General features: G+C 47.3%; 1 protein-coding gene across 1 annotated transcript in view; it reads right to left on the reverse strand.

Annotated features, from left to right (window-relative positions):
* Positions 1-20884, reverse strand: part of PER2 (period circadian regulator 2) — a 48754-nt gene that overhangs the window by 12068 nt on the left and 15802 nt on the right. The window contains exons 6-16 of the mRNA XM_036769033.1: positions 19694-19895; positions 16398-16449; positions 11104-11246; positions 9946-10024; positions 8730-8836; positions 7018-7171; positions 5738-5846; positions 2190-2321; positions 1461-1554; positions 460-622; positions 243-370 (exon numbers count right to left, since the gene is read on the reverse strand). Of these exons, the coding sequence (XP_036624928.1) occupies positions 243-370; positions 460-622; positions 1461-1554; positions 2190-2321; positions 5738-5846; positions 7018-7171; positions 8730-8836; positions 9946-10024; positions 11104-11246; positions 16398-16449; positions 19694-19895 (1363 nt within the window). The remainder of the gene's footprint in view (positions 1-242; positions 371-459; positions 623-1460; positions 1555-2189; positions 2322-5737; positions 5847-7017; positions 7172-8729; positions 8837-9945; positions 10025-11103; positions 11247-16397; positions 16450-19693; positions 19896-20884) is intronic.

Here is a 20884-nt window from a genome sequence, read left to right on the forward strand (position 1 = left end):
GACCATCAGGTCTCCACAGTCCTGTCCAGCTCTGAGTCTGAGTCTCCTATTTGCTCTGAGGAAGTTAATTTCAAGCCTGTTTCAGATTTTTAAGAGGCTGACTAGGACCTCTCTATAACAAAGGGAAAGGTACATTTTTAGGATTGTAATGGGGCACTCAGTTCTCTTGCCAAGAATTTCAAACCAAGTAGTTACTTGGCCAAACACAAAAAAGGCCCAGCTAAACGCCACACCAGGATCACCTGCTGCCGGCGGTGGTCCTGGCTCTGCCGGGGGCTTCTGCTCATCCTCCAGGGGCGAAGCCGCCACACTGGGCAGGGACTCACACTTCCTCTTCAGTGGCCCAGCCACACTGCAGCTCTCCAAGTACCTGTGGGGGGCAAAGGTTGGAAAGTCTTAAATGAAGAGTCACCTGTCACATAAGGACTGATGAGAAATGACATAAAAGCAGCTGCGTACCTAATGACACTGTCCAAGCAGCTTATCTGTTGGTAGGAGTATGCAGACTGGTTCCTACAGGCCAGCTCCTCGGTCGTCACATTCTTTGGCAAGCTGGGGCCTCCACTGGCCTTCTCAGGAGCCAACACAGCTTTGGTTTGAGTGATAGAATTAGTCCGACTTTCTGTAAAAATAGCAAAATGGTTGCTCCATTTGTCACTTTCCCCCAAAAGAATAACGCCCAGCTAAATTAATAAGATGCCAGTGTTTTAATTCTGCGTGAAGACGACAGTTGGGAGGCTTTTCTCCACCCACTTCAGGCTACAGACTGCGGCTGCACCCCTTCCCTGACTCTCCTCCTCCTGACCCCTCCACATAACCAGGTGCTCTATAAACTCTGGCCTTGACCTGCCCCTGGACTCTCATCCCCTTCTGCGGCATTAAGTACGAGCTTCATGCAGTGTTCCAGAAGCTCTGACAGCTGACCTGACCCTTTCTCTGAGCTCTGAGTTCCAGAGGGCACCTCCAGTTACCTCTCAGAGCTCCCCACTATATACCCCACAATGGTGGAGCTCCTGATGCCCTCACGAGTCTTTTCCCCATTTCTCCCATTTCAGATGCAGTGCTCTAAGTCCTGGGGCCACCAGACACTAGGATGGGAAGGAGGAGCAGAAAGAAGGGGTGCCAGGTCTAAGAAGTCACTGACAGCAGCTGCGTTGGCCTCCAGAGGCTGACAGCAAGAACAGAGACCAGAGACCTTTCGAAACCCAGCAATCTCAACAAGCCAAAGCATCTCGGTCCTCAGAGCAGCAGTGGCAGCAAAGCACTATGTTTGAGGCGGTCAATTTAACCAACAACCATCAAAGTGAGAATCCCTCCATACCCCAGCCCCCAGCCCTTCTAAAGGTGGGGTGGATGACATTTCCGAATGGTTTCTACCCCTAACGTCTGGCTGCCTCAGACAAACAGTGCTAAGAGTTATCCCTCTGGCCAACCCCTCGCCATGGCAGGAGACTTTCTACCTGATGCCGGCTTCCTCATTTCTTCACTCTCGAACAGAATGCTGCTTCTGCCTGTGACCTTCTGGGCATCTTTACAAATCCCTTTTCGGATATTCTTGTAGAAAACAACAAAAGTTGCATTCATTTGATACTGCCCCCTCTGTGCCACCGAAACTTGATGGCATCACATCACAAAGGCAGAAAAACACTGGGGGGAAAACTGCCCCAGCATGAAACTGGACCCAAAATTCTGGGGGCTCCTGTCTCAGAGAAGCTTTGGGTGACCTTTGGCACTTCTGGAATGCTGTGACTGAGGGGACCCTGGACACGGTCACCAGGCCCCCAGCCCCACTCATTCTGCAGAAAGCCAGAGGACGTGCTCCACATCCCCCAGTTAGGAGCCATTGGCAGAGCTCGTGTGAGAAGGCAGCCGCCTGAGGCTGGTGTGTGCTGGCTCCATCCTATGCTGCTTCTTTCTTGTAAGTCATGTACATGCTCAAGCCCCTCCCTTGTACTGGAATCGCCTGTTTTTAAAGAATTTTTATCAATACCTTTACATAACATTAGTTTTTAGTTGCTTTAACTCTGAATCGATTTTAAAGAAGTCTCAAATGAAGAATTTAGAGAGCAGCCAAACAGAGTAGGGGTTGTAGCAGCTTGAAACAGTGAAGGAATATCTGTAGGCCTTCATCCTCTATCAGTACACCTGATTTCTTAGGAACAAAAGGGATAAATAAAAACCCAACCTACAGGCCTCCTCTTCCGCAAGTCCTCATGGAGGTGGCCGTTGCTGTCACTGGAAGATGTCTGACTCATGAGATGCTCATGGGAGCCATTACTGCCCAGGCTGCCATAGCCGCTGGAACCACTGTTGTGGACGGGCTGAAAAGAAGCACACATGCTCACTTGACTCATTTTTTAAAACCGTATTCACAGATCCCATTTGGATAACACACTCTCCTACAAAGGACACGCCCCTACAGCTGTTCAGTTACCAACGGTTTGCAAAAAGAGGAATGTTTTATCTCAAACCCTTTAACTTTTGGAAACAGAATTTGAGTTTGAGTTGGAACCTCAGGAAGAGCAACCTGATATATCAAGTCTACATTTTCCTCTTTCCCACTTCACCCGCCGTTCCTTGTTCTGCCCTATGGGGCCAAACAGAACACAGCGGCCCTTCAAATACCTAAAGGCAGATCTCATGGCCCCTGCTGAGTCTTCTCTTCCCCACTTCTCCCAACTGATCCTCATCTGACATGGGCTCCAGAACCCTCCCCACGCTGGCTGCTCTCCTTAGGGGCTGTCCAGCCAATCAATGTCCCTCTTAAAGCTCGGTGCTGGGAGCTGAACCCAGGACTACGGGATCCCAGGACCATTGATTTAAAGACAGGCAAGGCCTCCGAGCTCACGTAGTTCAGTGTCCAGATTTTACAGGTGAGGAACTGAGCTTAGCCCGGAAAGTTGAAGGAGTGACAGAGACAGGATTTAAACCTAGTCTTCTGACTCCAAATCCAGTGCCCTCTGTGTTACATTATCAAACTGATGTGTACCCACTAACTCTTGCAGTTAGCTCTTCTACCATTTTGGAATCCATCTCCCTGAGGTGCCCTCTAGCCCCCGTGTCTCTAGGGACTCTTGGGGCAGAGATAGAGAGCTGTGCAGTATAATCATCATGACCGCTGAGGCTGGGCAGAGAGTGGCCATCTCTCTGGGTTGACTTTCTTTACATTACAGTAGTCAACGTACCCACTATTCTTCCTGCTCTGCTTTCTTCACTCAGAGCCTCTTCCTACACAGGCTCCACTTCACCTCAGTCATGACTTAGCACACAGCACTGTTCGATCACATTCATAGAACGCAGCACCTTAAGCTACTGCCCAATCCTTGGGTATACGCTGGGCCAATTCTGCTGGGATTCCTTTTGTCTTGCTGTCAAGAGCCTCCTGGGGCACTGGGCCTCAGCAGCAGAGCCTCTGAGTCTAAGGACACGCATAAGTTTGGGTCCTTCATGCCTAATTACAGACTGTTTCTCCAGAACAGTTGTATCAGTTTTAACCAAAAAAGGAACCCGAGACAAGTGAAAACACACTGGCCAAAGAACAGTCACTTACACGGCCTGTAAACTGAAACCAGAGTCTTGGTTTCGGAAACAAAATAACAGACCATTTAAAGACTGATTGCTTAACAATCTGGATAATGTCTATGTAGTGACAAGGCAAAAGCTGCTGAGTCATCAAAATAATATAAAAAAGGAGTATGGCCGTCAGAAAGCACATCTTAAAACTCCTTTTGTAAACTAGATGTAGACCAACACCTCACGTCTTATACTGAAACACCCCCCCCCCCAAAGGACTTATGACCTAGTGGACAAAAAGGGAGATATCATGAACAAATTAGAGGGACAGGGAAAAAATTACCTTTCGGATCTATGGCTAGGAAAGAGTTCATGCCCAATCCAGGGAGAGAAGACCATTTAAGATCAGATAGAGAATTTTGACTACATAAAATTAAAAAGTTTTTCTACAAACAAATCCATTACAGTTAGACTTAGAAGGGAAACAGGTAACTGGGGAAAACAAATCTTTGCAGCAAGAAAAGACACATAAGGAAATGACTTAAATTTATAAGAGTAAGAGGCAATCCTCCAATTGAAAATGGTCCAAGAATATGAATAGGCAGCTTTCTAAGGGTGGAATACAAGTTATGAACAGACATATGAGGAAACTCTAAATCACTAATAACTAGAGAGATGCTAATTAAAACAACTCTCAGGTTCCATCTCACACCCTCAGATTCGCAGAGCGGACAACAAAAGATACTGAGAATGTTAGAAGGGCTGCAGGAAAAAGGCCACACTGGGTACATGGTTGGTAGAGAGAACTGGCCTAGCTATTCTTGGGAAGCATTTTAAAACACCTATGATGCTCAAATGACTAAACTGTGTAAGACCTTTAAAGCCGGTGATAAGACCACCAGGCCTGATCCCCACAAAGGTCAAAGAATGAGAAGGACCCAGATGTACAAAAACAGTGCAGCCCTTTGTTGTGGGAACTGAGGAGGTGCTCATCAGTTAGAATCCTGCTCTATCGATGGAATGGATTATGACCATGCTATAGCCAAGGAAGGGGCAGTGTGAGAGAAACATGGCAAGGCCTGTCCCACGTGATGGCGAGTGAAGGGAGAAGAACCAGGAAAACAATTCATACAACAATAAAATGGTACAGACAAACAACTGGGAAAGCCTTCTGAACTCTCAGCATCCCGATGGCCAACCACATTTCCACAGGACCCATGACCACATATGGTGCCCCCCTCCTGCCAGTGAGGTGAGGGCTGGTAGGGATTGAGCCATTTTTTCAGACATGGCCAATGCAGGTGTTTGTTCTGCTCAAGTGTACAGGTCTGTAATAGGGGTTTGGTTTTTCTTTTTTTTCAAGTGGGGGAGGAGGACAGAAAGATTTTTGTGGATTGAAAGTACAAAATTTAATTTAAAAGTCTTTTTAAAGGTGCAGATAAAAAGGGAAGCTAAGCTAGAAAGATGAATAAGCTGAAGAAGATACTAACACAAAAACTGTTGCATGTATGTTTTATATGTGGCCAATATGTAAACTTGCTTTGCTTAATTATGCATATTGGTTACATGGGTTTTCTTTCTTTTTTTTCCCCCAATGGATAGAGGGAGAAGGAAAAGAAAATGGATTTTTATTAAAAAAATGAAATTCAATTTTGAAAAGTCTCATTCCGCTTAGGTGTAGGATGTCAGACCACACAACAAACTTATATCCGGATTTAGAGACAGAAAATTTAATTGAAAAACTCATGTCATATTGTTAATATGAACTTACTCTGTAGAAAGGGATAAAAAGGGCCTAGCTCCCAAATGCCAGTCCAGCACTTGGCACAGCTCCTGGCCATGGTGAACACTTAATAAATGCTTGCTGACCAACTGAAGGAGGGACAGAGATGGCATGAGTGTCCATTTGCAGTTGGTACAATCACCAGAGTAGAACTTAGAAAGGATCTTTTAGAGGCATCCTCAAGAGCTCAGATTTCCCATTCAAGAGCCCCAGGATTTAAGGCTGCACTGCCCAGGTCTGGGACAATTTCCAAGTGTCTCCTGCTGGTCCGTTGGGCTGACCACTCATGTGGTCTGCATTATTAGAAGGCAATTTTCATGAATGTGTCTTAAACCATTGATTTTTTATACTAAAAGGACACTCTGCTGCTCCTGTTTCATAATCTGCAGACCTCATTGCCCACCATGACAAATGCACAAAGTCAACAGGAAAGAAACCTACCTGCAGTAACAACCTGTATATCTGCTCTGTGATCTCCTGAATACTGGGATGAGGAGTTTTCTCTTCTGTGCAGGAATGAGCAGCAAAGACATCTTCATTCAAAGGCCCCCTGAACAAATTCATTGAGATCGACTGTCAGAAGACCAGCATTCCTCGGTTCATAAACAGTAGGCTCACAAACAGTCTGAGCAAAAGAGTGAGTGCTGGCTGGTGCTGCCCAAGGTCCAACCCCTGCAGAAGGTCTGGCCTGCTTGTCAGCACTGGAGCTTCCCCCTCCTCCCCTCCCTGCTTCCTTCACCCCTCCCCCAACACTCCCCAGTCAAAGGAGAGCCTTCCCTGGCTTCTTCTATTTGGGCAGCTCAAGGGGGCTCTTAGAGTATCTTCAATGCAACAGGCACTAAGTAAGTGCCTATTGTGTACATTGCACTGTGCTCAGGATTGGAGATACAAAGACAGATATGGTGACACAGACTTTGTTTTTTAAGAAGCCTACAATCTACTGGGGGATTTATTTTTTAATGAAAAAACTTTTCTGGCTAGTTCAGAGGCCTAGCAATGATTCCATTGTTTTTAGGCAAAAATGTATTCCAAATAGCAAGTGTGAACATGAACAAGTGTGCCTCCCAATGGGTGCCATCCCCACTGCCTTCTTCAGCACCCATCTGATAGTAGGGCTTTATCTAATTTCAGCAGGATTCTCTCAAACATGCCTCACTTTCCACTCTGCTGGCATCCGCTACCTCAGCGAAGTCTGGTTTGGGTTACTCATTGGCCTCTGCCCCAGCTCCTCATAATGGGGGTATGCTTGGAAGTGCCAACATAAAAGGCAGCCTAGCACCTTGGGAAGTGCCAGGGTCAGAAAGTGCACTATAATAAAGGACTGTTCGACTGGGTTTAAAGCAGGCTGCAACTATATGTACCTCTATCTCCAATCCTAAACTAAGAGAATTTGAAAACAATAAGATTAGGAAATGGGCGGGGGGGGAGTAAATTACCTAGTTCTCACTCTATAAGGTCAAAGAACCCAAGCATCATCCCTGTGTCATCAACCTGTGTGATCCCTGCTCTTCCTTTCCTCACTCTGGAGTGTTCACCACTTCACAAGTCTTGTGCTCTCACACCCCCAGACCCAAGACTATCCAGGGCCCCCCTCCTGCCACTCTGACACCTGTCCTCTGTGCCCATCTGTTATTCCTGCCATACGGCTAAGTCAGAGCATGGGGACAACAGGAGCTCAAGGCCAGGGGATGATGTAGGTGATATGGGTGTGGTTCACTTACGTCCTCACTTTATGTCTTCCAATTATAAAGGAAACTTTTCTGTTCCAAGGATTGATGAAACTGGACCAGCTGGTGTCCATTGTTATGTACTCTCCATTTCGAGTACAGAATCTGATTGGTGAGTAGTCAAAAGGCTGTCCACCATACTGTAGGACTGTAAGATTTAAAAACATCTATTAATTCTACATTTGAATAAAGATTAACCAATGTTAACAGTAACAAAGCAAAACGAAAACAAAAAAGCCCCATCAGACCTGCAAGGTATATTTAAAGATTCATTCTTAAATATTTCAGATGCACAGAAAAAATTGTTAGCATTTTAATAATGATTTGAGAAAGCCTTAATGCTACTTTTTTACCCTACTTTCAAAGCCTACTGTTTTAAAATCCCCCAATTTTTACTTTAATAAAATAAGTGAAAAAATCTGCTTCAGTATGCCCTTACGGCCCATCACTTCTCTCTCTGGAGGTAGACAGCCTTTTTCATCAAGACTCCTTTGGAATTGTGGTGGGTCCCTGGACTGATCAGAGCAGCTAAGTCTTTCTGTGGGTGGCTTTCATGGAATGGTTAGCGTGTTCATCTCAGTGTTTCTCCTTCCACAGTCTTGGCTTTGCTGTCCCCTAGGAGTAGAAGGCATGCTCCCTGATACAGCTCAGTAGTTACATAATCAGCTACTGATTACTTGTGATAAGGAATGAAGGCATTTGCTTGGAAAAAGGAAACTGTTCTGAAAGTCCAATTTTAACAAAGCTTTCAACAACTTTAATAAGTGAATAAATACAAAGGTGCAAATGATTGTTATAAAGGTGTTGTGCAAAGTGGAAAAATGGGCTTGTTCTTTAATATTCCCACAGGATAAGAGCCCAAGGCCCACCATGCCCAGCTTTTCTAACATTCTACCCGTATCTCTGATTGCAATCTTGCTTTTCTGGTAGATGTGTGTCACCAACATTCCCAAGTTACCAACAGTGACCATTTCACTCTCTAGATGTTCCTATCATTTTGTTAACTTTTCCTTTAAGTACTTCTATGCTCTGCCATGTGGTACAGGCATATTTAACTTGGATGGTTTCATTATGTCTGGTCCCTTTCAGGATGGTGTTATCATTTTTTTTTGCTCGTCTCTCCCAATTATTGTCTTTTGTTGCCTTGTCAGAAGATGTGATGGCTCTAATGGGCTTTCTAGATTCAGCTACAGCAGAGTAAGTTATCCTGCAGTCCCTCCTTCTAACAGTGGCTGGATCTTTCCCTTCTCAATGTGTCTTGTATACAGCAAGTTGGCAGATTTTGCTTTCTTGGCCACTCTATAGCATAGTTTCATAGTTCTGACTGGTAAACTTGCTTCTTCCTCTATTAAATTCTGCTATAAAATCTCTTTCCTTTAAAACAACTCACTGGTTTTGCTAAGAAACACTTTCTTCTTGCCTCTTCCCCCTGCTCTGCGATGTTCGTCTTCTGGCCAGCTAAGTCTACGTAATGCCAAGAGAGACTCCAGAAGAACAGTCTTTCCTCGGACCCAAGGCAGGACCCAAGCCCAGGGTGCTCAGCCTTCCCAGACACTCGTCTGTTTCCCTTTCTTACATTCTTTTTGTGCACCTCACTGACACACTAACAACTCTACCCAAGGCTGGTTTTCTCAAAAGCACTTCTAAGTCATCAAACCTCCCAATGCCTTAAAGTCACTTCAGTTACATTAAAAAGGATGACTTGCTTTTTTTGTGAATAGACAGCATGAGAGGTCTGTCACGTGGGTGAAGATGCAGCAGAAGGGGAGTGCCAATCAGGTCCTGAGGTAGGTAGCCCAAGAGAGGAACCGCTCTGAAAGTCAAATGTAGAGATTGGGAGGAGTGAACAAGTCCTGCTCACAACATCGAGTGGGCAGGCATCCTCTAAAGTCTTACTTAGCTCATTCTACTGTAGGTTACATTCCTCCTGCCTACATCAATACATTCTACTTAACACACAGGAGGGTCATTTTATTTAATGCAAACACAACATTTTCCAAAGTATTTCTATAGGAATTAAGTTACAAATTCTATAGGAATTAAATTACAAACACATACATTTATCTATGCATGTATATATGTAACAGTAATAATAGCTAATATTTATACAATGCTGCCTATGTGCCCGGCACCATGAGAAGCACTTTACAAATGTTCTTTCATTCAATCCTCACACACACTGGAAGACAGGTGCTGTTTAGTCTTTTCAGTTGTGACCCCAGTTGGGGTTTTCTTGACAGATGAGGAAACTAAGGTAAGCAGGGTGAAATGAAATTTGCCCAGGTTCTAAGTCAGATTTGAACTCATGAAGAGGAGTCTCTCTGACTCTAGGCTCAGCACTCTGTCCATTGTGCCACCTAGCTGCCCTAGGTTTATCCCTTTTTATTATAAGGTCCCCCATTATCCCTGTTTTACGGATGAGGACCCTTAGGCAAATGGTGGTTAAGTGATTTGTCACACAACTATTAAGTGTCTGAGACCAGATTTGAACTCAGGTCTTCCAGACTCCAAGACCACTGCTCTATCCACTGTGCCACCTAGCTGTCTATGTATAAACACATATATGTGTACATAGACATATGTGTATATGGATGAAGGGACATTTTATGTGTATGTACATCTGTGTATAAAATCTCTCTTCACACAGAGACAAATACAAGTACACGTGACATTCCTTGGGTTTCAGTTTCTTCATCTGTCAGAGGAAGGAGTTAGATTTAATGAGCTCACCTTTCACAAGGCTACAACGCCACGGCTAGGGTGCTCCATTTGAGCCTGTGACATGCATCCTCAGGCAGTCTTTAGCCTAAGGACGCTCTGGCCCAGCATAGATTCAGATTTTTGTCTGTCATATTTTTGCTAAGATGGGCATGAACAGTGAGGTTAGAGGCAAGACAGAGAGGAGTTATTTTAAAAGCTCACCTTTCATCTACATCTTGAAACAAACAATTTGGGGTGTGCGTTGTTGTAAATATTCTCTTATCTGGCGGAATCCTGGGCGCTGAAAGAACAGTTTATATGAAAGCCTTGTACATGTGCCAGATGAATTTAGTGCAGACAAATTACAACTACTGCAAAATCTCATTTAAGTTTGGTGGGATGGGTAAGTAGCCAAAGAAAAAACCAGTCCTGGATGTTTTAGGCAACAGCCTTGTTTCTGGACTAGCTCTCTGACTTCCCTGGAGAACTGGCAGCAAGGAGCTCCCTGTGCCCAACCAAACTGATGGGCACCTTCCTGGCACCTTCAGGCTTAGGGAGCTGCCTGGGGGAAGGTGTGGTAAGTGACCTGCCCAGGCCCACACAGTCACTGTGTAGCAGAGATGGGACTTGAACCCCACTACACCACCCTTCCTCCCTAACAAGGAATAAGTGAAACCTGCATCAACATGTCTGGTAAATTTCTCTTTGGTTGTTTCTATAAATTTGTCAATAAATTGTGCCTGACTTTAATAATCCTAAGCCTGCAATGTTAAAAAAATGCCCCAACAATAAATAGCCAAACATCGCTCCACAAAACTATTCTGGAAGCTTAGTAATCTTGCAGGTCAGAACAATACCGCTTTCAGCAAATGACTTGGAAAACTTAGGGAATTACAGCTCTGGAAGAGGCCAGAAACCTCATGGCTGCCACAGAGGGGAAAGCTGTTAGCGAGCAATCAGATTGCAAAAGAGAGTTCTCGTCACCGAGGAAGGTCCCCCAGGTCCTCCAAACAACTGAAAAGGATATTCAAAGCTAGCTGAGTCTGCCAGTCTCTATGAAAAGGCCGACTGATGACCTGGAAGTTGGGAGAAAACTCTCCATCTTTACTGACTAGAAGACCACGCGTTTTGGTGGCAGGAATGGGTGACATTTTTACACATTTGTACACCCCAACACAAGAGGCCTCTAAAGACCATGGGCTAGAGCAACATAAAACACTTGCTTTATCACTTCAGAGTGCAGCTAACCCCAAAGGAAAAAAAAAACAAAAATAAAAACGAATAAATATGGTTTGAACTAGAAACCCACGGCAAACTGGTGACAAGCAGTATTTGCTGGGATCACAAAAGACAAATTCCCAGTATTTTTAAGTCAATTACCTTCATAACCAGAGTGCACCTTCTCTGCAAGCAAAACGCAGCAAAGTTGAGCTTCTGCATTGTGTTTCTCTTGTATTCTGACAAGGTAAGGAGTCATACGGAATGGATGATAGCGGATTACGTTTTCGTGATCTTTGCCACCACTATAAATCCAAAATAACAAAAGGATTGTGAAATAAGAGATTTTACAGGTCTGGAATAAATAATAACAATGACATTTTAAAACGACAGCCCTCTTCATTTCTCAGACCCCTCTTCTGAAGAGCTGATCACTTCAGCCCCTGATATGTGACAGAACATGTGACCTCTGGTTGCCATCCAGGTAAACATCCCAGGTTTAGGTGGCAGATTCTTCAGCTGGCACTGGGCCCTGTATCACTCCATCTTGTGTCTCTCTTGTCCTCAAGCCCTTCACTTCTATCAGGTCTACATCTTCTCTGACACTTCAAGGCCCAGGGATTTCATCGGTAGCATGAAATGTCCACTGATGCAGATCACAAGCAACTGGACCATTAACAAGGTGACAGCCCAGAGGGTTTCGGTGGTCCTAAACCCATTCCATTATGCCTCACCTTAGTGAGACTGGTTCTGAGAGAAGCCTCCAGCCTAGCACTGGGCCCAACTGAAAGCCTCTTTGGCTTGGCAGACTCTACCAGAGATCAGGCTTTGGAGAACTCAGGGACATCTCCATGCCATCCTAAAGAATTAGGGGCGTTTTGGTGAAGGCACTGATTACAGAATCCCACTATTTTCATGCTGGAGGGGAGCTTGGGGCATTATCCCTCCTGAAAACATTTGTACTAAAACAGGAACTCAAAGGGAGAACATGGGAGAGGTGACGCTGGCCCCTCCTAGCTCCACTGAGACGATTCTCTGCTCCCTTAGCTATTGAAGGTGTTCCAGAGTGATACATCTCAATACTGATGATGTGACAATTCACACGCCTTCAATTATCCAGGGAATTCTGAAGAAACCAGCCCATGGCTCTCTATCCTGCAGCCTGCCAGAGTCCTCACACTAGGAGGGAGCTCTGGACCTTGTATGCTCGAGACGTGGCAAGAAAGCATCTGGGAGCATCTCCCCATGAGCACAGCCACAGGGAGCTCAAGCTCCAATGAGAAAGAGACAGGGGAGAACAGCGTCACTCCTTCTTTGGTCTCTTCATTGCTGGCGCTTAATCCCTCAAGACCCTGCTCAGTGGGCCTCAGCCATTACAAGTATGTCATAAACAGAGGCTGAAGAGAAGCCAGACAGACCCTGCCCTCCTCCCCACTCATCAGCTTTCCTTCCATAAAGGAAAGGAAGCCACAGAAAACTCTGGATGCTGCAGGTTCCCCAACCCCAAAGAGGGCATGGTTGTATCTGGGGTTTTAACAAAGGCAAGTCTAGCATCAGCCCATGAGACACATCTTCATCCACATTAGGCCCAGGGAAATTGATGTGATAGTACCTGGTGGAGTGTCAGGACAAGGAGTGACAAGGGTTACAAAAGCAGAGTAACTTTCTTAGGCCCAGAGACTGCTAAAAAGACAAAAATTCTAGCATCATGATGTACTGGTGCTTTTCACCAGCCGGGTGTCACGATAATTTAGAATTCTAAAGCTACCTTTCTGAAAGCAGGTCTGACTCAGTCAATCAATTTTTGCTTTTTAATTGGGCACTAGGGCCAGAGATTGGGGGCCTAAAACAGTTCCAATCTCTGGTGAAAAGGCCAAATATTTTTTATGGAAAAATATCAATCGGCCGAGTCGTGTCTATTTTCAGAAGGACAGCTTTAGAATTTCAACATGACGCCAGATCAGAAATCTCCATGTAACAGATGAGAGCCATTCACTAAGCATGATGCTAGAAGAATTTGTGGCTTTTAAATATTTTCTCCAACATTTTTCAGTGCTATGAAAGCTGCTGTATTTGGAACTCACTGTCAATGTACAAATCAAACCATGTCAACCCTAGGAGGAAGCCAAGGCCTAACTGCCTGGTATGGTCTGTGCTAATGTCACAGGCTTCCATGAAATAACATACACACACACACACACACACCCATATGCATGCACACATACACGCATACCCCACACTGGCATACGCATGCACACACACATGCACTCCCACACACACACATGCACACACCCACACACATGCATACACACACACACAATCCAGCCACACAACTTCTGACAACTGAAAAAGCTCATCTTGCTAAAGGTCTAGAAGCCATCTAAAGGTATCCATTCTTTCACCTGCCATCAGAGATGCTATTTTAGCCACATTTGTCCAGTATCTACTATGTAAGAGGTGGACCCTGAACAGGCTCCTGAAGGAAAGGACTATAATGAGCCTCTAGGGATGTGGAGAGAGTCCATTTCAGGTAAAGCAAATGCCCTGAGTTGGCCGAGGGTGGTCCAATTCGGCTTAACAGGTAGGAGCATGAAATACGGCTGGGAAGATAGTCTGAAGCCAGATGGCAGAAAAAGGCCTTGAATGCCAGAATAAAGAGGTTCTACGGGGCAGGCAGTGGGGAACCACTGATGGTCTGCGAGCTGGGGGACAATCCATTGGAAAGATGACTTTGATGATGTAGTGAATCTGGAGAGAGGCTGCAGGCAGGGAGCCCGGTTACCAGGCATTGGTCCAGGGGGGAGGCAGGAGAGCCAGAGGCAGAGGGGACGCAGTGAGACAGAAGGAAGAGACAAAGTGGTATCCACAGAGGAGAGAGAGAGAGCAGGGAAAGAAGACGCAGATGACAGAGGTGGATAATGGGCAGAAAGATACTGCCACCAACCGAGGCAAGAGGGAGGGTGGTTGTGGACATTTGTGTTCTAAGTCCAAGAGGTAACTCTCAGAGCTGAGCTGCTGCTCAAGGGGGAGGCAGGGACTGAGATGGCTGCATCCAACCGAGGGAGAAGGAGAGCTCAGAGGAGAGGATTCTGGGGTCCTGGGAACACTGGTTTAGAGCTGGCAGGAATCTCAGAAGTAGCTGAATCCAACCCTCTCATTTTACAGAGAGGGAAACTGAGGCCCCAGGAAGAGCCTCAGGGAGATGCCTAAGGTCACAGAGATAGCAAAGGTCAGAGGGGACTCCAGGCCACTTCCACACTGACCCAACCTCTAGATGAGGGCACTATCAGAAAAGTGCAAAGTTACTATGGAATACACTTCCTGAGAGTCAGTCTGTGAAGCAGCATGGGCAGTGCTCCTAGCCTGGTACAACCCTAACAGCTGGACGGCTCGTTCTTAGGACTGGTTCAACAGGATGGCTGCAGTTCAGTGAAACATGGGAAACCACCAAGCCACCTTGTGTGAGTTTCTGTGTTCCTGGCTCCCTCCTCATAGCCTCTCCTTACCTCTCAGGGTCTGGGAGCTGAGTCTGGCTGGAGAGCAGGAGGGAAGGAAGGGCCGACAGGCTGGCAGCCATGAGCTCTGGGGGATGAAGATGGAATCAAGCCTGTTCCAAAATGTCTTAGGACTAAGTCTTGGAACAGCAGGTAATACTTTATGACTAGCCCTCCTGGGAGTGACAGACAGATGTGGGTTTGGCCTGCCATCTTGTGATGATGCGGAGATGGTGCTGAGCATAAGGGTACAGAAAACCAAAGGGAGGTAGACAGTCATTACCTCTGGTGGAGAAGCCCCCAGGCCATGGCTCTCTCTGCTCCCAGCATCATTACAGAGAAAAGCAGCCAGGGGCACAGCAGAGATGCTTGCTCAGACTGCCCCACCAGGGCCTCCATCCACCTTTGTGAAGAGTGGCACATAAGCCCACATCAGGCCACCAAGCCTTACCTTATAAGATAGTAAAGCCCAGGGTCTCTGAATGGGTGCTCCCCACTTCTGGCACACGCTGCCTCCAAGAAGGCAGCCAATGATGCTCGGGAGGATGGCCTGGTCTTCATAAAAAGGACTTAAATCATACTCAATCTGCTCTAAGGTGGAGAAGGCAATGCACAAAGAAAGCCCATGAACGTGATGATGGTCCAGCACCTGGAGCTGTTTGGGACGCTGACCTGTTAAGTCATACTCTTCTGCCTCCCCCAGCCAGGACTGACTCTGGAAATCTCCAAGACAAGTCATGACCTTGAAGCCAGAGTGACTCAAGCCATGCTAGGGACTCCTTCCTCCATCAACCACCTGCTAGAACCCAAGCAAATGTGCCTGCATTTATTAAGTGCTGACTGTGAGCCAGGCACTGGGCCGGGTGCTGTGGAACAGGGACAAAACCCCCACAATCCCACCTTTCGAGGAGCTCACATTCCATCCAAATTCACTGAGAAAAGATCAAATCGAGACCAAGTCATTGCCATACAGGAAGATGCGTCATGGGCTTTCTTTACATAGAACTTTAAATGCACTCACCTCAAGCATTTAAAAGATGATCTGATTTGTAAAAATGTCACTAACTTTACAGTAGAGCATATGTCCAGAAAGCAAATCTGCGAGTCTACAGCTACCTGAGAGGCGACTTCCTGTGTTGAAAAGGCCAAGACTTTTACAAATAATGACTCTTTTCCCCAGTACAAATTGTTAGTTTTCCCACACTAGGTGGCTCATGACACGGAGAGGGGCTTTGTGAGAAAAAGTTCAGTGACAACACTCATTTATTAACTAAAACGGTGAACAAGAAATCTAGGTACCCCAAACCCTTTCTACATGTGGCTATTGGGGCAGCAATACGGGAACCGAGGCAGGATTTATGCTTTCTCCAGTCCAGGGAATCTAGAGAAAGCAGGCGCCCTCTGCTGATGCATCTGGCCACCTCTTGGACATTAGCACATGGTCTGAGGTGCTGCCTGAGGCCTTGGGCACAAACATAGGCTTCCCCTAGCCCCCAAGGCCTTTCCTTCTCAGAGGTATATTTCCCTTGGTTCTGCCCCTCCTACTCCCCAGCTCAGAGCACATTTTAAAATAATCTGTCAATTATTTTAAACCCCAAAATATTCTATGTTTGGACATCACACCTATTTGGGGGAACTTTCAGAACCAGCTGGTTCCTGAGAGGAACTGGGATATAAAGAAGGCTTTCTTCTGACCCAGGGGTGGGGAACCTGCGGCCTCGAGGTCACATGTGGCCTTCTAGATACTCAAGGGCTGCTTTCTGAGATGAATCCAAATTTTCCAAAACAACTAAAACTTGGATTCTGTCAAAAGGCCACCGCTTAAGGATCTGGAAGGCCACATGTGACCTCGAGGCCGCAGGTTCCCCACCCGTTCTGACCCTTGACTGTGAAATGTTCTTATGAAGTTTGAGTAACTTCATTTTCATCTTTTTTGGTCTCAGAAACTACATTCAATCTTACCTGATACGACAGAAGAAAGATTTCTCTTCCATGTAATCCTGAGTGGAAGAATCTATAAATGTTAAAAAAAAATTCTTAAGTCACACACTTAGTTAAAAACAAATGAAGAATCTGGGTTTGAAAAACAGTTTTCACTGATCTTCTCCTGTCTAAAAAAAAGGTTCCCTAAATGTGGCCTAACAAAGTGCCCATTGGCCAGGTGTCACACTAAGGCCTCCTGTCATTCTGGGTAGTGACAAGCAGAGCCTTCTGAGGAGGGCACACAGTTGTGGCAGATGCACTAACAGATGCTCCGGGTTTTTTTAGACGTTCACAACTCACATCTTTATGTTCTCTCCCAAGCTCAGTCCTCTGAGTCCTCTCAGTCTCTCAGTGACTTGGACCTAACACTGGCTTGTTGTGTTGCCCTGGGACAGTACCATTCCCTCAGGTACACCTGCCTCCCAGGCCTGCTGGGAGGAAAGCACCACGGATTGGGCTTCTCCTGAGCAACCTCATCACTGCTTCTGTCTGGCCTTGGGCTGCTCCCTTAGACTATGATCACTGTCTAATAGCAGCGCCATACATATGGGGACAGAAGCTGAGGCCACCTACAACAGAGCCCTGCAGGAGGGACCATGAAGCCTCAAGTTCGAATTCAGGCCTCCCCTCTGGTTCCCTGGGAAACCTAAACTCAAATCACTTCACTTCAGGCCTCAGTTTCCTTCACCGTCAAATGAGGGAACTGGCTCCTTTCCAGCTCCTGTGTTCTAAGTCTGTATTTGCAGCGAGGGAATGAGCCTCTTACGTGTCCCTCTGCCATGAAGCCCTCACGCCATTCTGAGGGGTGGTCGAGGGTCAGCCTGGGCTGCTGCTGTCACGTCTGCTTTGCTGCCTTCCTCCCAGGCCTCACCATCACCTCCTCAGAGGCAGACCTAAGCCCCAGGCTCACCTTCAGCTGCCACTCAACTTATATCCAGTCATGAGTCAAACAACAATTACAGTCTCATTCGGTGATGTAAAATCGACGCACATTAAAAGGACACTTTTCAGGTTAGTTTTGGGCACAGGGGGATGAGGAGATATTCTCTCGGGAAGATGAGGGGAAATGGGCTCTGCCACCTTGGGCCTTCTGCCCATCGGGCCCTGACAGGTACGGGATCAGACTCTGGGCTGTCCCTTCTGTGGACTGGGCTGTCTGCACGTTGGCGCAGGAGTGGCCTACGGCCTTCAGACAGTGCCATTCTCCACATCAATTCCACAAACATGGATCAAGGCCAATGTGCCTGGCAAAGCGCTGGGGGCGCCAACACTTATGTTCTCCTGGGGATGAGTCCTGTACACAGATAATTAAATACAAGACACTCTGGGAAGGAGGAAGCTCTGAGAGCGTAGGCACCCAGGAAGGATTTCCAGAGAAGGAGATTCCCAAACTAGGGACCTGAAGACAAGGAGTCTGAGGAAGGGGCATACGTGGGGGTAGGAGATGCCAGGTCCAATTCAGCAAAGTGCTGGGAGGCCGGCTGGGCCAGCCTGGATCGAGTCCATAAAAGAGAGTAACAAGAAACAAGCTGGGAAAGCGAGGGTGGCTCCAGAGGGTAGGGGGCCCTGAATGCCAGGCTAAGGAGGGGGCATTTTATCTTGAAGGCAACAGGAAGCAATGCAGCCGTACAGCAGGGAAATGAGGGAAAACCCCTGCTTCCACCTCCCAGGAGTAAATAAATATTTATTTATAAAATAGTCACACAGCCTCAGAAAGTCTGCGTATTGGGCAGAAGGGGGCCTTGAATGCCACACAAAGGAAATGGGGAGCCAGCAAAGGTTTCAGAGAAGGAGTGAAGCAACATTCTGAGATTCAAATCTCACAGCGCCTTCTAGGATAAGCCGGTAACCCAAACGCACGCTCACAGCTGAATCTGAGGAGGGGAGGAGACTCTTCCCATTGAGAAGGGGAAGCCGCAGCCCTTCAGGCCAGACCCAGGCTTCCCAAGAGGGAAGAGGGAAGGCACATCCGCCTGCTACCACCACCTTTCACCTCAACGCGATCTGACCTGCTGACTTTTCGGGGCCCCTGACTGCATGTCTAAAGGGACTTAATCTTGACACCCTCGAACCCTGGTTCTCGTGACCTTGTGTGGCTTGTTGACTACTGGAGTGAAATCTGGCAAAACGACTCATCCGCTCTTCCCTCCCTCAGCTTCTTTTTCTTAGTTAAGATCACCCAAGATAACCTTAGCTTCCTATCTCAGTCACCTTCTCTCAAATGGAACTCTGATCCGCCAGCTCTGATCCAACGACTAGATTAAGAGGCCAAGTCAAGGCTCGTGGGGAGAGTCTGAAGCATCCCCAGGTGCCCTAAGCAGCGCTACCAGAAATAGTGAACTAACCGCTCCACGACTCCCAACTCTTCAGTGTGGCATTTGAGGCCCTCTAAAGTCTGTTCCCATCTTTCCACCAGTCGGGCTTTCTACGGCTCCCCTTCATTTCCCTCTCTCCCCACCAACCTTGCTGCCAAAGCCTCCTGCCTCTTTCCCGCCAGACACTGAGGACCAAAGGGAACCCAGAACCCCAAGATGCCATGTCAGAACTCTCCCTGCTTTGGGGTCTTCCCTAATCAGACTGTAAGCTCCCTGCGGGCAGGGCCTATCTCACTTTGCTGTGTCCCCCAGCAAGTTAGCACTAGGCTCAGCACATAGTGGGTGCTTCAAAAATGCTATTCATTCATCCCTCCTCTCCACAGGTGAGTCCGTGGGGCCGACAGCTGTTCTTTCTTCCTGTCTCCCACTAGGTCCACCCCCACATCTTCAGCCCAGATCCTCATCAATGAACCTCGGAGATTCCTCCTTCCCGCTTCACTCCCTGGTGGTGTACCCCACGAAGTGTTCCCCAACCTTGCCTCATGCTTTCACGCCTCTTCCTCCTCATGTTTTTGGGGAACACTTTGCCTTCATCTCGTTCTACCCTGGGTCATCTGTACTTGGGTACACGCCATTCCCTGTGCCTGCCTGCCCCCTCCCCAGCATCTCTGGGCTGTGACACTCACTGTCTAAGGTAGGACTTGGCTTTTCTTTCCTTAGAGTACCAATCTTCGCATATCATTTCTGTTAGAGGAGTGACTTGTGCCAGCAGTCTGTCTCCCCTGTGACCCCTGACCCGAGCTGCCTAAGGAGTCATTGGACCACTGGCTTCCCTCACAACTTTCAAAGATTCAGGAAGAAATGCCTCCTACTCAAGGCAGGCACAGCAGAGGGTCCGCAGGAGCAACTCAGGTCAACTCCCTGGTGATCGGCTACTACAGCGACAGAGCCAGGACTTACCAGCTCTGCGGCAAACACGCCAGGCTGGGAGTCGGGACGGAGCTGTGGAGCTGTGGAACACGCTCACATCGTGGGGCGCCAGGAACTCCACAAACTTGGCATCGTGAAACGTGTCTTTTTTACAGGGAAGAATTGATGTGGCCTGATCGGAGATGTACACGATCTTTCCAGTAACCAAGGAAACAGCCATAGCAAACATATCCTAAAAGGAAACAAGATGAGCATGGCGCTATGTTCAGAACAAGGAATCAGCCAAGTGATTCTCAGAACTCTGTGGGCCCGCTGGGATGTGGCAGTCAGGGCCGGCCCCTATAAGTGCATTCAGAGGTCTCACCTCCAGCAGCCTTTTAAAGCAGCACTGTGACTGTTCCCTACAGAGGTGATGAAGCAATGTCATGCTAAACAAACTGTCTGGGAGGCTGCGGGATCTCGGGCCAGAGAAGTCCCGCCTCCCTCTAGGCGAGCTGAGCTTCCTTGATCTCAGTTGGACCAGATGGCCTCTAAGGCCCTTCTCTGCTCTAGATCCTGTGATGTCACTAAAAATTAGGGGCAATGTCAGAAATGTGCTGCTTCACCAACTGACGTTAGTTATGAGAGCCCCAAGTTAGTGCTGGTGAAGGGGCAAAGATGCCTCAGGAGGACCCTGAGAACTGGCTCCATCCTGAGCTGTGCGATGACCCTGGGTCACCCACTTTCCTCCCTCCAGGGATCTGGCTTCTCCGTGGCTGTGTGCTGATGACTCCCTCAGGGACATCTTTTGTATGTGACACCTCTAGGATCTGTCCTTTACTCAGCAGGTACTCCCCAGAGGATCTAGGCTGCAGCCCTCTCCCCTTCTTCCTCAGCAGGTCTCCACAAGATGCTCTGGCCAAGAGATTATCACCTGGCCACACACCCCTGGGGAGGGGCTCCTCCGGTCCTCTGAGGACACACTCATGCTTAGTTTTTCACTTGGAGGCTTTCCAGCTTGCTAGGACCTTCCAGAGCTGGAAGCCATGTTCCCCTTCTCACCACCATGAGACACTCACTGGTGGGGGTCTGGGGGACACTCTGGTGCATGTTTTATTCTTTCACTTTAATTTGGGTAAAATCTTGAAGTCAAACTGGACAGACTTAACTTCCCCCAATTTATTACTATTGTGTCACAAAGTAGGCTGGGCTCAGGGGACCACCCGATCCCCCAAGTCAAAC

The sequence above is a fragment of the Trichosurus vulpecula genome, chromosome 7, assembly GCF_011100635.1.
Source record: "Trichosurus vulpecula isolate mTriVul1 chromosome 7, mTriVul1.pri, whole genome shotgun sequence".
Lineage (NCBI taxonomy): Eukaryota > Metazoa > Chordata > Mammalia > Diprotodontia > Phalangeridae > Trichosurus > Trichosurus vulpecula.